Genomic DNA, 24,486 nt, shown 5'->3' on the forward strand with positions numbered 1-24,486 from the left:
CGCACTGCGCAGCAAAGTACCCACATGCTTATAAAGATTTCCCTCGGTCCTAAACACGAGGACCTGAAGCCGAATTCACATAAGAGATGTTCGCTATTTGCTAACCTATGTCACGATTGACTGGCACCTATACTCATGCGAGCAGTTACATAGAGTGTGTTCCAATTCTGGCCAGCATCGGAGACAGTTTAGGTATACAGCTGAGACAGCCGAGACAGCTTCGAGGCCATGTAATGGAACGCGTTTCTAGCCGTCTCGAAGACGTACGGAAGACGCTTCTGCGACGTGACGCTACCTCGCGGCGACAAGAAAAAGTTGAGAAAAAATTAAAGCACACATTATGTCTGTACTTTAAGTCTTTGCACCCGCGAGCCTCTGAAAAACACGAGGTAGCTTACATTAAAGGTGTAGGATGGCATGTCTACGCTTTCTTGTGCGCAGACAACCTTCCTGTCATCTTTAAGCGTCCTGCGCAGCCGCCATCTCGTTTGGACAGGAAAGTAGCAGTTTTTTTTTACTTCGATGCTGTCTTCGCGTAGCTGTATACTTTGACATCATCGTGAGAATTGGAACAAGACTTAAGATGGCCGCTGTCCACTTAGCCGTCTGCTTTGCCGTCTACGGCGAGTAAAGCAACACAGCCATAGTGTAAGTTTTTTGCGAGTACAGGTTTGTGTTTCGGACGTCCCGGGTTCCGGGTTTTCTCGGAGGTATCCGCACAATCATTTGTAGGCGCAATTCCGCGACGCGTGCTGCTTTTTGAGGCGCCGTGTGGTTACCACGCAAGACGTCTGTTGAAAGCATTCTCTTGACTTGCCAACTGTGCGGGAAACGGAAGGTTCTCGGATTAGCAGACCAAGACTTAAGATGGCCGCTGTCCACTTAGCCGTCTGCTTTGCCGTCTACGGCGAGTAAAGCAACACAGCCATAGTGTAAGTTTTTTGCGAGTACAGGTTTGTGTTTCGGACGTCCCGGGTTCCGGGTTTTCTCGGAGGTATCCGCACAATCATTTGTAGGCGCAATTCCGCGACGCGTGCTGCTTTTTGAGGCGCCGTGTGGTTACCACGCAAGACGTCTGTTGAAAGCATTCTCTTGACTTGCCAACTGTGCGGGAAACGGAAGGTTCTCGGATTAGCAGACCAAGCCCAGTAGAGCCGCCGCCGACATTAACGTCGTCTACACCCGGCCATGCGCAGTCAATGGCGCGGCGCTGCCCACTCTGCGGCCGTGTGCAGCTGATGGTGCGGGCCGTGGTCCCCCAGCAGAGAGTCCGGCGCGAACGCCGAGAGCAGCACGTTGACAACGCTGATGAGAAATGTGAGCAGCACGACCACATTGTTCACCAGGTCGGCCTTGCGTTGCTCCCAAGGACAGTTGATGTTCCATCGGCCAAGCAGCACCAGCAGGAGGCCCGCCAGCAGCTGCGTGTGAACGGCGCGTGCAAAGACACAAGGTCACTATAGAAACCAGCAGTTATTTTTTGCAGTTATGAATTCGGTCAATGCCGATAAAAAAATTATAGTATATATATGTACAGCATTCTCTTTCGCACCAGATTAAACAACGTAACAAATTGGGTGTAAAATTCGTGCACACAAAGCGAGAGAGACGACGATACCTGGAAGGAGACTGAGAGCGCGAGGAAGGCGACGCACGTGCCGTGGTATCGCTGTCCCGGCGGCGCAGACAGCACGCGCCGCAGCTGGCAGGCGTTGGAGGACAGCAGTGCCAGGTCGAGCATGCCCTGTGCCAAGGTCTTGCGCGTTGCGTACATGTTCATGTCCAGCGGGAAGCCAGAGCCACTGCGACCCTGCATCATCATCATCATCATCATCATCACGGCTGCGCCCACTGCAGGGCAAAGGCCTCTCCCATACTTCAACTACCTCGGTCATGTGCTAATTGTGGCCATATTGTCCCTGCAAACTTCTTCATCTCATCCGTCGACCTAACTTTCTGCCGCCCCCTGCTACACTTCCCTTCTCTTCGAATCCAGTCCGTAACCTTTAATGAACACCGGTTATTTTCCATCTTCATTACACGCCCTGCCCATGCCCATTTCTTTTTCTTGATTTCAACTAAGATGTCATTAACTCGCTTTTGTTGCCTCACCCAATCAGCTCGCTTATTATCCCTTAACGTTACACCTATCATTCTTCTTTTCATAGCTCGTTGCGTCGTCCTCAGTTTAAGTAGAATCCTTTTCGTAAGCCGCCAGGTTTCTGCCCCGTAGGTGAGTACTGGTAAGACGCAGCTGTTATACACTTTCCTCTTGAGGAATAATAGCAACCTGCTGTTCATGATCTGAGAATGCCTGCCAAACGCACCCCAGCCCATTCTTATTATTCTGATTATTTCAGTCTCATGATCCGGATCCGCGGTCACTACCTGCCCTAAGTAAATGTATTCCCTTACCCCTTCTAGTGCCTCGCTACCTATCGTAAACTGCTCTTCTATTCCGAGACCGTCAAACATTACTTTAGTTTTCTGCAGATAAACTTTTAGACCCACCTTGCTGCTTTGCCTGTCCAGGTCAGTCAGCATGCATTCCAATTGGTCCCCTGAGTGACTAAGCAAGGCAATATCATCAGCGAATCGCAAGTCACTAAGGTATTCTCCATTAACTCTTATCCCCAATTCTTCCCAATCCAGGTCTCTGAATACCTCCTGTAAACACGCTGTGAACAGCATTGGAGCGATCGTATCTCCTTGCCTGACGCCTTTCTTTATTGGGATTTTGTTGTTTTCTTTATGCAGGACTACGGTGGCTGTGGAGTCGCTATAGATATCTTTCAGTATTGTTACATACGGCTCGTCTACACCCTTATTCCGTATATGCCTGCATGACTGCTGAGGTTTCGACTGAATCAAACGCGTTCTCGTAATTAATGAAAGCTATACATAAAGGTTGGTTATATTCCGCACATTTCTCTATCACCTGATTGATAGTGTGAATATGGTGTATGGTTGAGTAGCCTTTACGAAATCGACCTGGTCCTTTGGCTGACAGAAGTCTAAGGTGTTCCCGATTCTATTTGCGATTACCTCAGTAAATACTTTGTAGGCAACGGGCAGTAAGCTTATCGGTCTATAATTTTTCAAATCTTTGGCGGCCTCTTTCTTATGGATTAAGATTATATTGGCGTGCTTCCAAGACTCCGGTACGCTCGAGGTCATGAGGCATTGCGTATACATGGTTTACAGTTTTTCTAGAACAACCTGGCCACCATCCTTCAACATATCTACTGTAACCTGATCCTCCCCAGCTGCCTCCCCCCTTTGCATAGCTTCCTCGGCTTCCTTTACTTCTTCCGGCGTTACTTGTTAGATGTCAAATGCCTCTAGACTATTGCCTCTTCCATTATCGGCGTGCTTTTTTTATTTATTTTATTTATTTCAGATACTGTCAATCTAAGTGGTATTCTTACAGGTTGGGCATATATTATATGCTCACAAATAGTGATAAAAACAGGTTTACATAATCTCAACAATGATATTTGCAATCGACACGAAGCAGACATACACATATGGCAGGAAATAAAACATGAATGATACAGTGCATTTGGCAAAAAGGGGTGAAATTGCATAGGCAAATACAATGCTTATACAGATTTCACCTTATACAACGACGTGAGTGATTTGTTATTTCCGGCTAGCATAATCAAATTATTGCGCAACAGTTCTTCTACAAGATTTACACATTTCGGCAACGATGTGTTAGTAGTGATGCAGGGGTCCAGGCTATTCCATTCTCTTATTGCAAGAGGAAAGGATGAATATCTAGAACAGTCAGTGCGAAATGCATATTGTTTAAGTGTTAGTGAATGCTTAGGGCGAGGAGGTCTGGTGTCAGCTAGGGATATATACAACGGAGTGTTTATTCGTAATGCATTCTGTATTAATTGGAACAATAAGTTTAGTCTTGCTAGTTTGGCGCGGTTACGCAGAATAGGAATACAAGCTTGTTTTAGCGGTTGGTAGGTGAATCGCTATTCTTGTATTTGTTAAAGATGAATCTAATTGCCTTTCGCTGCACTCCTAGTTTGTTAATAAGCTGTTGTGTATAAGGAAACCAAATTGTGTTACCATATTCGAGAACTGGGCGAATAAGTGCGTTGTATGATAGCAGTTTAATTTTCGGTGGCGCAGCTCGAAGTCTTCTTCTGAGGAAGAACAGCTGTTTGAAAGCAGATGGTATGATACTCTTAATATGCGATTCCCATCTTAGGTCATGTGAAATGATCAAGCCAAGATATTTATTCTCATGAACTCGGGTGAGTGGTATGTTATTGATAGTGTAATCGAAGTCCGACCTATGTTTTTTGCGGGTTATAGATAAAAAGGCAGTTTTTTTTAATGTTCAGATCCATCTGCCACTTTTTGCACCAATTCACTACATCATGACGGGCGCTGTTCAAATCAACGTGATCATTCATAGCGTTCATTTCATTATAAAGAATGCAGTCGTCGGCAAAAAACTTCATTTTAACTCGGATGTTAGAGGACAGATCATTAACAAAAATAAGGAATAAAGTGGGAACAACGACGCACCCTTGAGGCACCCCCGATATAATTGTTGCAATGGAAGAAATTTCATTGTTAACAACGACATACTGAAACCGGTTGGTTAAGTAATCTTCAATCCAATTGACAATAGAACCGTTGCCTAAAGTTGCTTTCAGTTTGCCGATTAGTTTTTGATAGATTACTCTATCAAACGCCTTCGAAAAATCGAATGCTATTAAGTCAACTTGTTTTTGATTATCAATGCTTTGGGATAAGTCATGCGTTAATTCATATTAGTAATGATATTGCAGGCTTTGTCTCTTAACGCATACATCTGATTCTTGCCCTATTTCTAGTTTCTTCTTCACTGCTTTTAGGCTTCCTCCGTTCCTGAGAGCATTCTCAATTATGTCCATATTGTACTTCCTTATGTTAGCTATCTTACGCTTGTTGATTAACTTGGAAAGTTCTGCAAGCTCTATTCTGGCTGTAGGGTTAGAGGCTTTCATACATTGGCGTTTCTTAATCAGATCTTTTGTCTCCTGCGATAACTTACCAGTATCCTATCTAACGAAGTTACCACCGACTTCTGTTGCACACTCCTTAATGATGCCCATAAGATTGTCGTTCCTTGCTTCAACACTACGGTCCTCTTCCTGAGTTAAAGCAGAATACCTGTTCTGTAGCTTGATCCGGAATTCCTCTATTTTCCCTCTTACCGCTAACTCATTGTTCGGCTTCTTATGTACATGTTTCTTCCGTTCCCTCCTCAAGTCTAGGCTAATTCGAGATCTTACCATCCTATGGTCACTGCAGCGCACCTTGCCGAGCACGTCCACATTTTGTATGATACCAGGGTTGGCTCAGAGTATAAGGTCTATTTCATTTCTAGTCTCGCCATTCGGGCTCCTCCACATCCACTTTCGGTTATCCCGCTTGAGGAAGAAGGTATTCATTATCCGCAAATTATTCCTTTCTGCAAAGTCTACTAATAACTCTCCCCTGCTATTCTATAACCTATGCCATATGCCCACGCTGACTTGTCTCCAGCCTGCTTCTTGCCTACCCTGACATTGAGGTCGCCCATCAGTAAAGTGCATTTTGTTTTGACTTTACCCATCGCCGATTCCACGTCTTCATAGAAGCTTTCGACTTCCTGGTCGTCATGACTGGAAGTAGGCGCGTAGACCTGTACTACCTTCAATTTGTGCCATTTATTAAGTTTCACAAGACCTGCCACCCTCTCGTTAATGCTATAGAATTCCTGTATGTTACCAGCTATAGCCTTATTAATCAGGAATCCGACACCTGGTTCTCTCCGCTAAGCCCCGGTAGCACAGGACGTGCCCGCTTTTTAGCACTGTATATACTTCATTTGTCCTGCATTTGTCCCTGCATGAGCGGTGATCAAATGTTACATAGGTTACGACAGCGCGAAGCGGACATTCTATATAATCTATAGCGTCACCGCACAGCCAACGTCACATGTAGCTTTAGGCGCGCTCTGTCGTGGCCAGCGCGGGAATAGAATATGTCCTGTCTCGCGCCACAGCCGCCAGAGCAAAGTGCATCGCGCGCTAGCTTAGCTGGCCGGTCTACAGTTCGAGTGCAATGAAGATCGCACCTACGCCAAACAAAACCTCAGTGCCCTTCCACTCTGTGAAGGATGGCCAGCGAAGCTGTGTATGTAGGCCCCTCAATGGCGAAGTGCACCTCTGCCGCGGGTCAGGCCGGCATTGCACTATCTTCCGGATCGGTCCATGTATGGGGAGTGCTTAACGCCTGCTTCACCTTGTTAGGAATGGCCGTACGGGGTGACAACGTGCCAGCTTTCAGCCCGCTGCACGTCTTCCAATCCGGCTGGACGGGGCGCACTTCGGAGAACTGCGAATGGCCGGCAGCCACGTGGCGCGCGGTTAGCTCAGGAATGTGGTCCTCGGCCGCGCCACCCGGGACAAAGCAGAGTTCTACGAAGCCCTCTGACGTCGGCTCCGGCCCTTTTCACCTGTGTGTATGTGCGACACGTGTATGTGAGCCCTCATCCTCCTCCAAGTCGACAGCCCTCATCCTCCAAAAAGGCGGGTCATCTTGAATGACGTTGAACTATGACGTCGAGCAGAGAGCTTATAAGCAGTGATTGTCGGCTGCTAGAGTGTGCTCGTCGTCGGGAGCTGAGTGCTCGTTGTCATGCTAGAAATGTACTAGTGATCTGTGTGTTCGTAAGCTGTTTGCAGTTTGTTAGTCTTGCGGGCTCCATATGGGAGTCGCGCTAGACTGCCAATGTATCTTGTTTTAAATGTAAATCCTGCAAGTAAATCCTGCTCGCCTAGCCCTTTCGTCCCAAGGTCCTCCCGACAACTACGACCGCTCCAATTCCAATGACTGAATGGCAGCGGTGAGATCGGCCTACGGCTCCTAGATCGGCCTACGACTCGGAGACAGCAACGGCAGCTGACGGACGTTGGCACATGGTGACCGACCGGTATCCTGATCAAGTTGGAGGCGACTTGAGATTGACCACCTCTTGCAACTGACTGGATACGGCGGGGAAGGACTGGTGATATGGTGCTGCTTCAGTGGGTAAGCGTTTGGTTTTGGCTGTAAGATTTACCAGGCTTCAGTTTCTCTGTGTTTTTGATTTGATTCGCTGGGGATCTTTTACTTGTATTTTGATTTGCGTGGGTATCGCAACAAGTATTGTGTGACAGCAGAGCCAAAGCTTAAAGTAGCGACCATGGTCCTAATGTGTTTGACGAGAACTGACCTGTTGTGGTTGTCTGAGGAAATCGAGGTAGACGTAGAGGAGGACTTGAAGGAATCTGAGATTCGTAAGACAATTTTAGAAAGTAACAATAATTCGAAATTCATAGAACAAATGAGTAAACGAATTCTAAACAAAAAACGGGAACAGGAAGCAATTAGGCAAGAGCAGGAAGAATTCAAGCAAGAACAGGAAAAAGCTAGGCAGGAACTGAAAAGAATTTCTCAGGAAGAAGGCCTAACAGAAGTAACGAGGCAGTACATTGATGCACTGAACAAAGAGATTGAAGGTTTTGAGCAGTTAATCGAGCAAAGTCAACAGCGGCTTGAGAAATCTGTAGGCTGGACGCAGCGAAAGTGGGAGGAAGTAGACAGCAGATTTCAGTCGAAAGCCGACAGAAGTAGTAGTACCTGTGAGAGTAGCAGCACGTTCACAGGCGAACTCGAAGTGCTAGCAGCTAACGATGCCTTAGTGGCAACAGAGGCCGTTAAAGGCCAGAGTGAGAGCGACGAGGTGCTGTGCCAACAGAAGACTGCAGAGACAGCTAGGCCAGCTGCGAACAAATTGGCACAGTTACCGCGCGTGTGCGTCGCATCTCATGGTAGCGAGGTCGTTAGCAAGGTACAGAATACTACGGACTTGACAGACGCGAGCACCCATGTCGAGTCAGAGCTGCGTGCCGAAGTGAGGTGCCAGCTGGACGATGATGCAGTTGAGAGTAGTTCTCGGGATGGCGAGCTCCGTAGCTCACGAGAGAACAACTGCATTGTTCAGGGATCGGTGCGGCTCTCCGCCTGTCTAGGTAGCCTAGAGATGGATGATTTAATTAGGAATCATTCGGACTGTGCGCGTGAGACAGCGATCGAGACCGACGGGCTGTGTGTCGATGCACAGCGTGAGCTGGGCAATGCAGTAGAGGGCAGTTCGCAAGAGGGCGAGTTGCATAACTCGAGTAAAGCCTGCTGCATTGTGCCAGAGGCGGTTGAGCTGTCCGCCAGTCGAGGCAAAGATAGAGTCGATTTAAATGATAATCACTCAGACTGTGCGGGTAAGAGACCGATCCGGGCCGATGAGATGTGTAAGGGCTAGCACGAGGCGCCAGAAGGCGACATGCAAGAGAATGCATGGAGAAAGCGCCGCCGAAACAAGCGCCCTAAAGATAGGAATGCGGTGACTAATGTAGCGCCGCCAAAGACGGCGAGAGACCCAAAAGAGCAGGGCGCGAGGAGAAGAAAGGTGCGGTCGTCACTGACGATGTTGACGCATCCTGAACGTTCGAGCCACAGGTCAAAAGGAGACCGAGAAGCATGTGCTGTACGGACCCGGACAAAGGGCACGGGGCAGTCAAATTCCTCGTCGTTCCGTCGTTCTTTTCGACGCTCAGCGTGTAGTACGAAGAAGCGCAAGGTGGCAAGACGAGACCAGGTGGGGAGTAGCGACGCGGTTAAACGAGTTCGTGATGAAAACGGGGCGCCAGGACGCAAATTGGCAGGGGACTGTAACGTCTTGGGGGTGCTAATAGTGAGTCAGCCCTTTTGTTGTTCCTCGGTAGCCAGAGTAGCTTTCGGACCGCGACCACCTCGGGTACGGCTCAACCTCGGGTACGGCTCAGTCAGTTGTAAACGTTTGAAAAGGGAGGCCAAGAGAGCTTCCGTAGAAGGAAAATGTTCTGTTTTGTTTTATTTTTTTGAGCACTCGGATAATTTTCCGGATTTAAGTTTCTTTCAATAAGTAAGGTATGAGCTTTCTTTATGTTTTCGTTCGAGAAGCTCCGAGAGTTGAAAGACGCGTTTTTTTGTAAACATGTATCGCGAGGTGTTCATTAATAAGTAGATAGGTTTTTTTTTTTGTGTGTGTGTAAGTAACCTGAGTGGAAAGGTTATCGTTGAGAGGCCTATGGTAACGCGCGTGTGTATTAGTTAACCTTATTTTCTTTATAAGCGTTTTCTTTTTTATTTTCTAAGGTTAAGCGCGTAGGTATTCAGTAAGTGCGTGATTTGCACTGAGAAGAGCTCTTAGGTCCATTAGCGCGTGTCCTGTGCGGACGAAAGGAAGCAGAAGGTTTATTTATTTATTTATTTATTTATTTCACGTACTTTCAAGGCCCGAAGGCGTTACAGAAAGGAGTGGAGTCAAAACAAGAAGTAATGCAGTAAAAAATACAAACAAAAAAGTATTAACAAAAATACTAACAAAAGGCATTTTGAACGGCGGTCTTGAAGTTAGTAGGGTCGGTGATGAGTGCGATTGAGGCGGGAAGGCGATTCCAGTCCGTGCTCGTCCTGGGGATGAATGAGTCACTGTACCGGTTAGTACGGCACAATGGCACCCCGATTTTAAGGCTGTGGTCAGTGCGGGCAGAAATATAAGACGGAGGGGCAAGAAGGGTCTCTTTTAACAGGGGGTTCAAGTGAAAAACTTTGTGAAAAAGGGAGAGACGGGAAGATTTGCGGCGTGACGAAAGATCAGGTAAGTTAAGAGTTCGTTTCATTGAAGAAATACTTGCATAGCGAGAATAATTAGATAATACAAAGCGTGCACTTCGATTTTGAATACTTTCAAGAGTAGAAACTAATGAAGACTGAGTCGGATCCCAAATGGCTGAAGCATACTCCAATTTGGAGCGAACTAAAGTTTTATAAAGAGTTAGCTTCAGGGAAGAAGGGGCAGAGCTAAAATTACGGCGTAAGTAACCAAGCATGCTATTAGCGTTTTTAGTAACATAGTCAATATGCGAGTGCCAAGAAAGGTTATTTGATATGTGAAGGCCGAGATACTTGTAAGAGCTAACTGACGTCACAGGTGCACCATTAATAAAGTAGGTGTGTGTGGCAGCGTTACGAGATATACGCATGGCCTTGCATTTATTTGAATTTAGTTGCATGCACCAATTAGAACACCACTCAATTACGCGGTTAAGGTCGTCCTGCAGCTCTTGCGAATCTGAAGGATTAGTAATTTTACGGTAAAGAACACAGTCATCCGCGAAAAGCTTTATGGAAGAGTAAAGAACGCAGTTCGGAAGATCGTTAATATAGATTAGAAAGAGAAGTGGACCCAGGACTGACCCTTGAGGAACACCTGCTGGTACGTTAGAAAACCGAGAATTACAGTTATTAGTGTTTACAAACTGCGTCCTGTTAGAAAGTTTTTTATCCATTCGAGTACATTAGCGTCCAAGTTAAGTTGAGACAGCTTAAGCAGAAGTAAATCATGGGTCACAGAGTCAAAGGCTTTGGCAAAATCAAGAAATACGCAGTCAATGTCGGTACCTAGATCAGAAATTGCAAAGAGATCGTTAGTAAATGTTAAGAGCTGTGTTTCACAGGAAAAGAACTTACGGAAACCATGTTGACAGGGGTTGAAAAAGGAGTTTGATTCTAAAAACTCAGCCAAATGTGAATATATTATATGCTCAAGAATTTTACATGAAATGCTTGTTAGTGAGATAGGCCTGTAATTGCTTGGTAAGTGTGTGTTACCTGATTTATGAACTGGAATCACCTTTCCCACGCACCAGTCGTGTGGAAGAACAGACTGCTGTAATGACTGAGTGAAAATGTGCGACAAAATAACAGCAGAAAATACATTAGTACACTTCAAAATTTTTGAGTTCAGGCAGTCTGGGCCGGCAGAGGAGGACGTTTTGTGATTGTTAATTAGGCAGCTAACACCAACCCAGTCAATAGAGATTGGATCCATGGGCGAAAAACCAGAATTGGATACAAGCGGTAATCCACGTGGCATTGTGGTAACATGTGAAGAGAACACATCATTAAATACATTACAGCATTCTTCAGGAGCAACAGGTTGATCATTTGGGTATGTTAATTGGATTATTTTGCTTGGTGTACCGTTAACTATGGTCCAGAATTTACGAGGATTAGTTTGCAAGATGGACGGAAGGGTAACAGAATAAAAATGCTGTTTCGCACTAGCGGAGGCTGTGTTGTAGTCATTTTCAGTGAGGTAGTAAGCGGACCAAGCAGCGTCACTGCATGAAGCTTTTGCGCGACGAAACAACCGCTTTTTTTTTTTGTTACGTAGTCGCTTCAAAAAGGGGTTGAACCAAGGGGACCGTGGCTTGCAAGCGACTGTTCTTTGCGGTACGAAACGTTCGATTAATGACAACAATTTATTTTTGAAAATGCACCAGTTTTCTTCAACACAGCGCTGATCGCAATTAGCGATGTAAGAAGCTGCGAAATTTTCCATTTCAGCGGTAATGGAAGCCAAGTCGGCTTTGCTGTAATCGCGGATCACCTTCGTAGTTTTCTTAACAGGAGCCCGTGCGTTGATATGAAAAGTGAGTGCACGGTGATCACTTAAGCCTTTTATGTAAATAATTGGGGAAACTGTGTCAGGGTTCGTAGTGAGAATCAGATCTAGTATGTTAGATGAAGAGGCAGACACGCGCGTTGGTTTCAGTACAAGCTGGGTGAAGTGGAAATCCAAACAAGTGTTTATGAACTGGGTACTCTGAGAAGACTGGGACGTTGCCATGTCGTTACGCCAAATGATATCGGGAAAGTTAAAGTCACCAAGAAGAAAAAGGGGAGCGTTAGGGTATCTGACAACTAATTTGTTCAATGCGTCGTGAAGGTCATCGCAAAATGATGTCGAAGCAGTAGGAGGGCGATAGCATGTGCAAAATATAACATCTCTGTTGTCGAGTACAACGCGCACGCAAACAAGTTCAAGTGGTGTTTCTATGGAAACTGAGCTTGAAGTGAGCGTTTCAGATACTGCAATCAAGACACCTCCACCTGATCGCACACCACGATCGCAGCGATAACATGAATACAGTTTTTCACAATCAAAAATTTCGCTATTTTTTATCCGAGCAGAGAGCCATGTTTCAGTGAGACATACTATGTCAACAGCGCATGAATCAATCAGTGAGGACACCGCAGCACGTTTATTTAGTAGACTTCGCACGTTAGTGAAAAAAACAGATATGGTGTTATTAGATTGCGCATGTGCTAGCTATGTCGAACCATTTCCTTCGATAGCTTGACGCGACCGAACAGAAGAGCGTGCTGCACGTGGCATGTTGACTTCGCATACATTGTCAGTGGTAGAACAGTAAACGTAGCACTTCTTGTTCAAAAACAACTTATTTAGCCGTATTGAGTATGTCTGTCCTGATGCCTTAGCAAAATCAAGCAGCTTTTTCCTAGACTGGCGCGTTGCTCGGCAGAAATATTCGCCCACAGATACCCCGGTGGATTTCAGATTAGATTTTAGTGCCAGAATTTTATCCTTTAGTTTTGAGCAAGAAAATTTCATTATAATCGGGCGAGTCTTATTAGCAGTATACGAGCCAAGTCGGTGGGCTCTACATACCATATTCTCGGGGACCTCAAACTTAAGATGAGTTAAGATGGGTTGCTCGTGTGTGTCGAGGGCAGCCGTATTCTGACTTCTCTAGTACGCGTGCGTAGAGCTAGTTAGTAAAAGACACACTTGTTCAAAGGTTCCTCTGTGTTGCGTAAGTTACGCAAGTTTGGTTGTTTGTTTAAGGAACGTGTCCTGTGTGGACTAAAGGAACAAATGTGAGTAAGCGTCGCAAGTACGCGTTCGGAATAAGGACCACAAAGCTAGCGCGTTTGCGATGACGTACCTGTGGAGTTGGCCAGACTTCCCTTACTTCGCATATAGCTGTGCACTAATTTTATATCGCAATCGATGCATCGCCTTACGGGCGATACTGCGACATTTTTAATTAACCGCGCATCCTTAAGGATTCGGAAACTCCACAGGTGGCTATAGCACTGCAGGTACATGCACCCAACGAGAAGACTTTCGCAAGCGCTCGATATTTATTTATATCATGATTTACTGCACAGTGCAGAACCCAAACTGAGCGCCGCTCACATTTCACGCGCTCAGGCAGTTTGACTGCAATGCTCTCAGTCGGATCGGAGCGAGGGCAGCGTTCCGCTGCCAGCATGAGAGTTACGCGCAGCGGACCGTCAACGCTCATCAGCTATGCTATGGTGGCTAGCCGCCATAGCTATGCTCTACTGACGCTGTCATTAGCGATAGCCTTTGCGGGGGCCTGTCATGTGTAGCAAACGAGAGAAACAAGACACTTGTGCAGAGGTCAGGGCGCCGTATTTCACGAATAACGTTCATTCAGTCTTGAGACGCCGTTATGACACACCTGTTTTCAGAACAAATATCTACGTAGCTGAAAGGGCGTTTTTCGTTTCTAAATTCGTGTGTGTGCCAAACATCCATGCAAAGAAAACTTCTGTGATAGTGTTGCTTAAGTCCTTGATATTATTCCATCTGCAAATCTCGATCAGTGTTGACAATGTAAGTAAAATGTCTTGGGTCTTCCCAGACCATCGTATATGTGCAGTGTATGCCGTTTCTATGCAGATCACTGAAGCTAAGCAACATTTCGTTGGATATTTGATATCGGAAGCAGACAAACCATCTGGATTGCAATGATACGACTGAATTTTAGCGTCCATATAGACACTAAAACGTCATCTTCGTGCTAGTGCTTCCCCTGACAATAATGTTCCCGCGGTAAATTGACATATTTGGTAGAGGTTGCTGTCATTTTTTCAACTACCCCCTCGCCCAATAAACAAGTGGTGCTTCTCGCTTCAGTTTTAGGGTGCTGACGGTTGCAATGTATGTTGAACAGGCCTGATCAGACATTGTGCCGCCACGTTTTAGAGAGCTTTGAAGTGGCTTGTACGTACGTATGTCACCTGGGGGCCGGACCTGCCACTCAACAAATTATGGGGCTAAGTTACTTAAATACTGACTAGAAGGTGTCGTACCTTGCTCTTCGAAAATTCTTATTTGGCGGTGCATTGGACGGTCTTCACGACGGCTACAAGACGACTTAAGACATCCGACAATGTTGCGTCAACGCAGCTACAAGACGTCTTAAATGTCTTGTAAAAACGACTAGGAGATGTCCTGTAACATTATAAAGTGATTTCAAGACGTCTCGCTAATCTTGTCAAGACGTCTTGTGGACGACTAAAAGACTAATGTGTGTTGAGTGGGTAATAAAGCTATACATTCACAATACCAACCAAACCGCGATTACATTCCACGTGGCTCGGCGACACACGCGTGCAAACTTCCCCTCACGGCGCAATCCGTTGCCGATATACATCACATGCCGAGCCAGGTGCAGCGCTCGGTCCACGGGTTGAATAAGCGATATGCGCGATGGATTATTTAAATTGCCATGCGAGCTTGCGGAGCGCATAGCATGTGGTCATGCGCCAACCTCACCGATTTCCTCCTGCTCTGGCGTGGACCGATTCGTCAGATTACAATGGGAATCTTTACAGTGAAATATCCCACTTCTGTTATAGAAAGGTTGCTGTGGAGAGGCACTAAATACTTTGGCTACTTCATTTCTCTCTGTTCTACAGAAGAAGAAAAAAATGTAATTGAAAGAAAAAGATCTGGCTTTAAACGCGAGCCTGCCGTTTCGTTGATGTCCAAAGTGTCGTCTGCTTTTCTGCCGTGCGAACACTCGGCGGGCACGGACTGCTCGAACCTATGGCGGCAATTGAACAATCCGCCCGTGATCCGCTGCGTGAATGGTGCGTTAGGAAAGAGCTCCTCGAAACGATGAACATCACGAGCGCGTTCATCCGCTAATTAATTCCGAGGCTCACCCGGTCGGAGCCCATGTCGCCTCCGATGACGCTGTCTTCCAAGCCCAGTTGTCGGCGTACGGCGTCCATGGAGGTCGGGTGGGACGCAATGGCGAGGCGAGGACCACTCTTCCGGGCCTCCCCGTTACCGTGGCGGCGAGCGGCGGCGGAAGAACACAGTGCGGGCAAGCAGCCGACCCGACGTTTGGCGCGCGCGTGACGGCAACGCACCTGCCCACTTCTTCACGTGTAGCGGCGGCGGTTATGCACCACTTTTGCGAACACGTCTCTCGCCTCGCCGTACTCCGTCCCTCTGCCGTCGGTAAACCATATACACGCGTGGGAGCGGCGGCGGCCGCCGCGCCACAGAAGAGAGGCCGCGCGACGACCATGCGAAGCGAGTTAAAATACAATGGTGCTGCGGGTCGACAAACGTGGCGCAAGTTGAACATGGCGCTGACGCTGCGGCAGCACGAAAGTTTTCGACAACTCCTATAAAACGTTTCTTGTTGCTTTCGCGAGGATTAATACATGGGGGGTTGTTCTGGCAGCGAAAGCCCACCTCTCGGTTACGCCACTCATGACTGCAGGCTAAATTTGAAGGACGAATACGATGGATATATTGTCGCGTGGTGGTGACGTTGAAGAACACAGTAGAAATACTGTGAAAGACAGAACTAACTTTTATTGGGCGAACCTGTGCGCACGAAAACAGGCTACACTTATAGCACAACGATAGCGGCGAACACGATCGGCGATCGTCGAAAATCTGAAGAGTGGGTCAAGCCCGTCGGCTTTTATGCATCAGTCGTCGAATGTTCCAGAGTAATCGCTGGGACCCGCGTGCCTTCCACAAAGTTCTACATCATTCGCGTCGCGCACATATGCAATCAGATTACACAAGGTTCGGTCACAGACAGCGGATGGAAGCATCGATAACATTCCAGAAACTTCCGATACATGCAGGCGCGTCCTGCGCTGTGCGATAACATTTGTTAGGCGGTGAAACGTGTCGCCCGATATAGACAAACAAGTACACATGTCAATACCCCCCTCTTATAAAGCATCGACCCGATGCTGCAAACAAACGAAAGTAATAAACAAAACACCCGTAGCAAGGGAACAACAAACTAAGGAAGTTCGTCAGCGTGCGTAAAAGGGCTTAAGACGCACCACGTGGACCACTTCAGATCGTGCGCGGTGCCGCTGCGAATGCGGAATGCCGTCTGGCACGACCTCATAGTCTAGTGCGCCAATACGTCGGATGACCTTGTAGGGCCCGAAATAGCGTCGCAATAGTTTCTCACCGAGTCCTCGTCGGTGATTCGGAGTCCAAACCCAAACACGGTCACCGGGCTGGTATACTCGATGTAGCGTCGTCAGAGGTTGTAGCGTCGGCTGTCGGTACGCTGCTGGTTCTTGATCCGTAGGCGGGCGAGCTGTCGGGCTTCGGCGCGCTGGAGATAGGTAGCGACGTCAACATTCTCTTCGCCAGTGACGTGCGGCAGCATGGCGTCGAGCGTCGTCGTCGGGTTCCTGCCTTAAACCAGCTTAAACGGCGTCATGTGTGTTGTTTCTTGCACCGCTGTGTTGTAAGCGAAGGTTACATACGGCAGGACCGCGTCCCACGTCTTGTGCTCGACGTCGACGTACATTGCTAGCATGTCGGCGAGGGTCTTGTTCAGGCGCTCCGTGACACCATTCGTCTGCGGGTGGTAGGCAGTTGTCCTCCTGTGCCTTGTCTGGCTGTATTGCAGAATGGCTTGGGTGAGCTCTGCTATAAAAGCCGCTCCTCTGTCGGTGATCAGGACTTCTGGGGCACCATGTCGCAGCAGAATGTTCTCGACGAAAAATTTCGCCACTTCGGCTGCGCTGCCCTTTGGTAGAGCTTCAGTTTCAGCGAAGCGGGTGATATAGTCCGTCGCCACGACGATCCACTTATTTCCGGAGGTTGATGCCGGAAACGGTCCCAGCAAGTCCATCCTGATCTGCTGAAAAGGTCGGTAAGGAGGCTTGATCGGCTGTAGTAATCCCGCTGGCCTTCGTGGTGTCTTGCGTCGTTGACAGTCTCGGCACGTCTTGACGTAACGGGCGACGTCGGCGGTCAGACGCGGCCAGTAATACCTTTCCTGTTTCCTCGACAGCGTCCGGGAGAATCCGAGGTGCCCAGCGGTTGGATCGTCGTGTAGGGCGTGCAGTACTTCTGGACGCAGCGCTGACGGTACAAGAAGGTAGCTGGCGCGGACTGGTGAGAAGTTATTCTTCATGAGCAGGTTGTTTTGTAGCGTGAACGAAGACAACCCGCGCTTAAATACCCTAGGGACACCGTCGGTGTTCCCTTCCAAATACTCGACGAGGCCGTTTAGCTCCGGGTCTGCTCGTTGCTGTTTAGTGAAGTCTTCCACGCTTATTATTCCAAGGAAGGCGTCGTCGTCTTGCGGAGGGGGATCGATGGGGGCGCGCGATAAGCAGTCAGCGTCAGTGTTTTCTTCCAGACTTGTATATTACCGTGACGTCATATTCTTGCAGTCTGAGGCTCCACCGCGCCAGCCGTCCTGAAGGGTCCTTTAAGTTAGCTAGCCAACACAACGCGTGATGGTCGCTGACGACTTTGAATGACCTGCCATAGAGGTAAGGGCGGAATTTTGCTGTAGCCCAAATCATGGCGAGGCATTCCTTTTCAGTCGTAGAATAATTGCCTTCCGCTTTTGACAGCGACCGGCTAGCCTAAGATATCACCCGTTCAAGTCCGTCTTTCCTCTGGACCAGGACGGCACCGAGGCCTAGGCTACTGGCGTCAGTGTGGATTTCGGTATCGGCGTCCTCGTCGAAGTGTGCAAGTACCGGCGGCGACTGCATGCGTCGTTTGAGTTCTTGAAATGCGTCGGCCCGCGGCGTTTCCCACTTGAACTCGACATCACATTTGGTTATATGTGTTAATTAGCGGCTCCGCGATGCGTGAAAAGTCCTTGACAAAGAGCCTATAGTAGGCACACATGCCAAGGAATCTACGCACTGCCTTCTTGTCGATTTGCTGCGGGAACTTTGCGATGGCAGCTGTCTTCTGCAGGTCTGGGCGTACTCCAGATTTGCTGATGACGTGGCCGAGAAACAGCAGCTCGCCGTAAGCGAAGCGGCACTTTTCCGGCTTCAGAGTGAGCCCTAATGACTTGATGGCTTCTAACACTGTCGCAAGCCGCCTAAGGTGATCGTCGAAATTTCCGGCGATGACAACGACGTCATCCAAGTAAACAAGACATGTCTGCCACTTCAATCCTGCTAACACCGTGTCCATGACGCGCTGAAACGTTGCAGGCGCCGAGCACAGTCCGAATGGCATGACCTTGAACTTGTAGAGGCCGTCTGGCGTGATGAAGGCGGTCTTTTCGCGATCTCTCTCGTCGACTTCTATTTGCCAGGCCAGATTTGAGGTCCATCGACGAGAAGTATTTAGCGTTGCAGAGCCGATCCAATGCATCGTCTATCCGTGGAAGGGGGTATACGTCCTTCCTGATCTTGTTCAGTCGACGATAATCGACGCAGAAGCGTAGGGTTCCGTCCTTTTTCTTCACCAGGACTACAGGAGATGCCCACGGGCTTTTCGACGGCTGGAAGATGTCGTCGCGCAGCATTTCGTCGACTTGTTGCCTAATAGCTTCACGTTCTCGCGTCCAAACTAGGTAAGGGCTCTGGCGGAGTGGTCGAGCGGACTCTTCGGTTATTATGCGATGATTTGCAACTGGTGTTTGTCGAATCCTCGATGACGTCGAAAAGCAGTCTTTGTGTCGTCGGAGAAGTCTTCTGATCTGTTGCTGCTTACTCATAGGAAGACTTGGATTTACGTCGAAGTCTGGTTCGGGGACTATGCTCATCGGGGTAGATGTGGCAGAATCCGAGAGGACAAAGGCATTGCTGGTTTCCACAATTTCCTCGATGTACGCGATTGTCGTGCCCTTGTTGATGTGCTTGAACTCTTGGCTGAAGTTGGTTAGCATAACTTCCGCTTTCCCTCCGTGGAATCGAGCGACCCCTCTTGCGACGCAAATTTCATGGTCCAGCAGTAGGTGTTTGTCGCCCTCGATGACGCCTTCTACGTCAGCGGGTGTTTCGGTGCCGACGGAAATAATAATGCTGGAGCGCGGCGGGATACTCACTTGATCTTCGAGCACACTCAAGGCGTGCTGACTACGAGAGCTCTCCGGCGGTATCGCTTGATCTTCCGACAGCACTATCGATTTTGATTTCAAGTCTGTGATTGCGCCGTGTTGGTTCAGGAGGTCCATGCAGAGAATGACGTCTCGTGAACACTGTTGGAGGACAACGAAGGTGGCAGGGTAAGTCCGGTCATGAACGGTAATTCTTGCCGTGCAGATTCCAGTCGGCGTAATGAGGTGTCCTCCAGCGGTTCGAATTTTAGGGCCTTCCCATGCAGTTTTAACTTTCTTCCACAGGGCGGCGATGTGTCCACTCATTACGGAGTAAGCGGCCCGTGTCCACTAAGGCGGTGACTGCGTGGCCGTCGAGTAGCACGTCGAGGTCGGTAGTTCTTCGTCTGGCGTTGCAGTTAGGCCTTGGCGTCGGATCACGGCTGTGTCGTATTGAACTGAAGCTGGAACGTCGCGTCGTCAAGTCGTCTTTCGTCGGTGTAGTCTTGGCTTCCTGACTTCGTCGGGACGGCAACGTGTCGTTATTATGTCGTCGAGGTAATTTCTTCGGCGTCTTCGTCGGCGGCGGAGGATCTTCGTGAGTTCGACGAACAGCAACCGCACCTCCATCGGTTGCTGCTTTTAGTTTTCCGGATATGGGCTCGCAGAGCGACTCCGGGCTGGGTCGGTATATGGTCGGCGCTGCGGCGGAAGGTAGCGGCCTGGTGACGGCGAACGGGACGGTCGTCGAGGGTTCCACTGAGGGGCGGCGAGGTAGTCAGCGATATCGCGAGGTCGTTCGCCATTCTGTGGTCGCGGCGCGTTAACGGCGAACCCTCGGAGTCCCATCTCCCGGTATGGACATCGGCGGTAGATGTGCCCGGCTTCTCCGCAGTGATAGCAAAGCGGACGGTGGTCGGGCGCGCGCCAAACTTCAGTCTTCCTTGGAATGCCGCGTGGGGTGACGGGTTGGCGTGCTGGCAGCAGGGGTGGTTGTGGACGACGGAACTGTGTCGTCACTGGGCCCTGCCGTGGGCGCGGAGGGGGAACGTGACGGCGGGCTACAGCGGCGTATGTAATCAATCGCTTGCGGCTGAGGCTGCGGCGATTCAGGGGCTACTCCGAGTTGTTGTTGGAGCTCCACACGTACGGCGTCGGCAATCGAAGCCACTTGAGGCTGTGATGACGGGAACAGGTTCTGTAGCTCCTCCCGCAAGACCGCTCGGATAGTCTCACGCAAGTCGTTGGTGGCCAGTGACTGAACTTCGGTGTAGTTTGTCGAGTTCGTGCGGCGGTTGAATTGCCGGTTTCGCATGTCGAGTGTCTTCTCGATGCTGGTGGCCTCGCGAAGAAACTCGTCGACGGTCTTCGGTGGGCTTATTACCATCCCAGCAAAAAGTTCCTCCTTTACTGTTCAACGTCTACAGCAACCCATCGCAGAGAAAACAGAGATTCAAGACATTACTGCACAGAGCCAGCACCGCAGCGGGCCGCAACACGCTGATCGCGTGCGGAGACTTCAACGCGATGAACCCTGCCTGCATGGGGCTACAACAAGTACACAGCAAAGGGCCGCGACCTGTACCAAGACGCCACAGAACTAGACTTCACCCTCATCACGGACCCGACACATCCGACGAGAATTGGTAACTCCGTGTCCCGGGACACCATGCACTCCGGACCTCACGTTCGTCAAGAACGACATCCGGGGCGCGATCACCTGGAGAAACACCGGGACCGACCTAGGCAGCGACCACACCATCGTGGAAATCGGCATACCGGAACACAACGACACCATCATCAAAGCACACAGATGGATAGACTGGGATGCCTTTCGTGACGCCAGAAGCCAGAAGAGCGACGGTGACGACGAGATCGAAGACATCGACTCGTGGACGGCCGAAATCACCAAGAGCGTACGCGACGCGATCAAAGAAATTGAAACGGGCGCGGAGATCGACAAAGTAGACAGCCGGCTTGCGCATCTCATCGAAGCCAAACAGTCGATACTCAATCGCTGGAAGAAACAACGGCTTAACCGCAGACTGAGAAAGAAGGTGGCGGAGCTGAACCGAGCGATCGAGGATTACTGCCGCGCTCTCTGCACGCAACAGTGGAACGAGATCTGCAACGCGGCAGACGGGCAGACGCACAGCGGGAAGACGTGGACCCTGCTGCGGCACCTGCTCGACGAAACCAAGACCAAGTCGCACCAAAGGGACAGACTAGCCAGGCTCATACATCGGGCGGTCTCAGCACACGGCGTCGACGAAGTCACCAGGCGCATTAACGACAAATGCCTGCCGACTACACCCACCGAACAACACGCGCCGTACAGCGGCCTGCCTAATGCGAAGCTCGATCGTGACATCGACGTCGAGGAGGTACGCGGAGCCCTGCACGACCTCAACAGCAGGTCGGCAGCCGGCCCGGACCTCGTAACGAACAAGGCGCTCAAGAACCTCGATGACGGTTCGATTGAAAACCTCGCAAAATACTTCAACAAGCTGCGGTGGTTCAGCTCTGAGGGGGAGGCCTCGCGGAGCCGTTCGAAATCCCGGACGTCACGGAGCCGGTCGAGGTGCCGTTCACGGTCCTTCCCGTCCCTGGTGCCCCTGGTTGGCCAGCAGCAGCAGCAAAAGCAGAAGACGGCAGAAGCAGAAGCAAACGGAAGACCGGAGTCAAGGTGAGCTGGGGAGCAAGAAATCCCTGGTTTGCTCCGCACTCGGGAGGGGAAGTTAAACAGGACACAAACACAAATAACAACAACGCGCCTAAGCAGCAGGAGGATGCGAACAAAGTAATCACAGCCCTAAGACGCGAACTATATATATATGCTATAGAACTCGCCCGCGTCAGACAGAGCGAGCTAGAACGTCAGGTATCCGAGCTCACGAAGGCAGTTAGGGACCAGAGACCGAGCAGCCCTCCGCAGCCGCAACCCGACCTAACCCAACCGCCGCACTCGTCGCAGGCAAGCAACGAGAACTTTAACAAATTTAAAGCTGAAATGCAGCAGATGATGCAACAGATGATTCAACAAACAACACAACAAACGCAAGCGCAAATAACGGAATTACGCAGCTGGATCCGCAAGCAAAAATTCACCGAAAATATCAGAGAGAAGGCATACCATCGTCCCGCACTGACAGCCCTCGCCAACGCGACCATGACTAACACAGAAGCTTAACATGGCCAGAAAAAACCTTAAGCAAACAAGAAAATCTAGACATATGGCAATGGAACTGCAGTGGCTACCGAAGGAAGCAGGGCCTACTTCAACAATATATTCTCACACAACAAACGGCACCCGATATTATTGCGCTTCAGGAAACGGACACCACACCAACCCTAGGAGGATACACGTGCTACGAAACCCAAGAAAAAGGAAGGACGGCAATCTTAGTCAACAAAGCGATCATAGCCATAAGCCACAATAGGATAGCCGAAATAGACAGAGCACGTGATCGTAGAAATTATCCCAAAGAAGAAGAAGAAAGGGGGCAGCATCTTCATCGTAAATACCTACAGCCCCCCGAAACAAAAGAAAGCCAAAGTCCAAGAGCTCTTCCAAGGCGCCAGCAAACTGGCAAAGGGCAACACGCTAGTCGTCTTAGGCGATTTTAATGCCAGGGACAAAAGCTGGGGATACAAGAATTTCAACGTGAAAGGAAAGACACTAGCAGAAGCGGCAGAGAATGCAGGCTACACCCTCCTCACAGACCCGGAAGCTCCAACCAGAATAGGCAACAGCGTCAGTACCGACACTTGTCCGGACCTCACCTTCATCAAAGGACCATGGCAGGCGCAATGGGATAACCTGATGGAAAATCTGGGGAGCGACCACTACATACTCAAAACCCAAGTGACTTCAGACAGACTTAAACGACAGCTAGGAACAGTCAAAATCACTGATTGGAGCGTATTTAGAGAAGCATGTGACGGACACCTCAGCGAGGGAGGGATCCAACCGATTGAAGAATGGGGAAACATACTCAAGCAGAGAGAAGGCGAGCACACCAAAGAGGTCAAAAGAACAACGCAGACACCCGAGGTGGATGCCAGGCTTCTTAGGCTATGGGAAGCCAGACGCGGCTTAACCAAGAGGTGGAAAAGGCAGAAACACAACAGGAAGCTCAGACTTAAAATAGCGGAAATTACAACGACAGGAGAGGAGTACGCAGCACAATTGGCGAGAACGAACTGGCAACACTTCAGCGACTCCCTGAACGGAACCCTGAGCACAGCTAGGACGTGGCATATCCTGAAAGCGCTCATCGATCCGACTCAAACCAAGGCAGAGAATAACAAATCAATATACCGGCTAATCCACCAATTCGAGGGAACCGACGGGGAACTCTTGGACAAAGTGCGTGTCAAATGCTTCGGGGACACGAACCCGGCGGCGTATACAGGGGATTACCGGGGAAGAGAAAATCCAAGCTTAGACAGACCCATCACTCGTGAAGAGGTCTGTGCAGCAATCAGAAGCAAAACTAGAAACGCGGCAACGGGTGCGGACAAAATTAACAACGCACTCATCCGCAATCTCAGTGACGAGCTAATCGCAGAACTGACTGACTTCCTCAATAAGCACTGGGCAGCGGAGACCGTGCCCGAGGATTGGAAACATGCAGAGGTAGTTATGATACCAAAACCGGGAAAAAGCTACAAATCGAAAACCTAAGACCCATCTCCCTCACATCATGCCTTGGCAAGCTGTACGAGAAAGCGGTCACGATAAGGCTACAACAATACATAGAGGATCACGAATTATACCCCCACAGTATGTTCGGATTCAGGGCGAAGCTGTCGACCCAAGACGTACTATTACAGATCAAGGAAGAAGTCTTAAGCAACGTTCCCAGGAACGGAGAGAACGCGATAATGGCATTGGACATTAAAGGAGCCTTTGACAACCTGAGCCACGAAGCCATCCTAGCGGGCCTGGACGACCTAAACTGCGGCAGGAGGGTTTTCGGCTACGTCAAAGCTTTCCTCTCCAACAGAACAGCTACGATAGGGCTAGGAGAACTCCGCTCGGAGAAGTTCCATACCCCCAACAGAGGAACCCCCCGGGGATCGGTCATTTCACCAACGCTGTTTAACATAGCAACAACCGGCCTAGCGAAACAACTCAAAGAGGTCGAGGGCATACACCATGCCATGTACGCCGACGACATAACCATTCGGACCAACACGGGATCACTTAAAGAAAAAGAAGAAAGAGTACAGGAGGCTGCGACCTGCGTAGAGAACTACGTGAGGGCAAGAGGACTAGCCTGCTCCACTGAGAAATCTGAGCTGCTCAGAGTCTGGAGAGGGAAACAGAATCGCACGGTCCCGACTAGCAACGAGCTCAAGCTTGGCGTCTACCTCGAGGGAAAACTAATACCGGAGAAAACGCTCATAAGAATTTTGGGCATGTGGATACAGT

General features: G+C 49.3%; 1 protein-coding gene across 4 annotated transcripts in view; it reads right to left on the reverse strand.

Annotated features, from left to right (window-relative positions):
• LOC126526982 (ninjurin-2-like) overlaps positions 1–24,486 on the reverse strand; it is a 77,928-nt gene that overhangs the window by 47,717 nt on the left and 5,725 nt on the right. For 2 of the 4 annotated variants that reach the window (XM_055068496.1, XM_055068497.2), the window contains exons 2-3: positions 1,619–1,810; positions 1,344–1,421 (exon numbers count right to left, since the gene is read on the reverse strand). In XM_055068496.1, coding sequence (XP_054924471.1) covers positions 1,344–1,421; positions 1,619–1,780 — 240 coding nt within the window. In that variant the 5' untranslated portion in view covers positions 1,781–1,810. Of the gene's footprint in view, positions 1–1,343; positions 1,422–1,618; positions 1,811–2,511; positions 2,566–14,925; positions 15,010–24,486 lie in introns of those variants that run through there. The other 2 variants (XM_055068494.1, XM_055068495.1) reach the window with 2 other exon arrangements.

Source organism: Dermacentor andersoni, chromosome 9 (genome assembly GCF_023375885.2).
Source record: "Dermacentor andersoni chromosome 9, qqDerAnde1_hic_scaffold, whole genome shotgun sequence".
NCBI lineage: Eukaryota > Metazoa > Arthropoda > Arachnida > Ixodida > Ixodidae > Dermacentor > Dermacentor andersoni.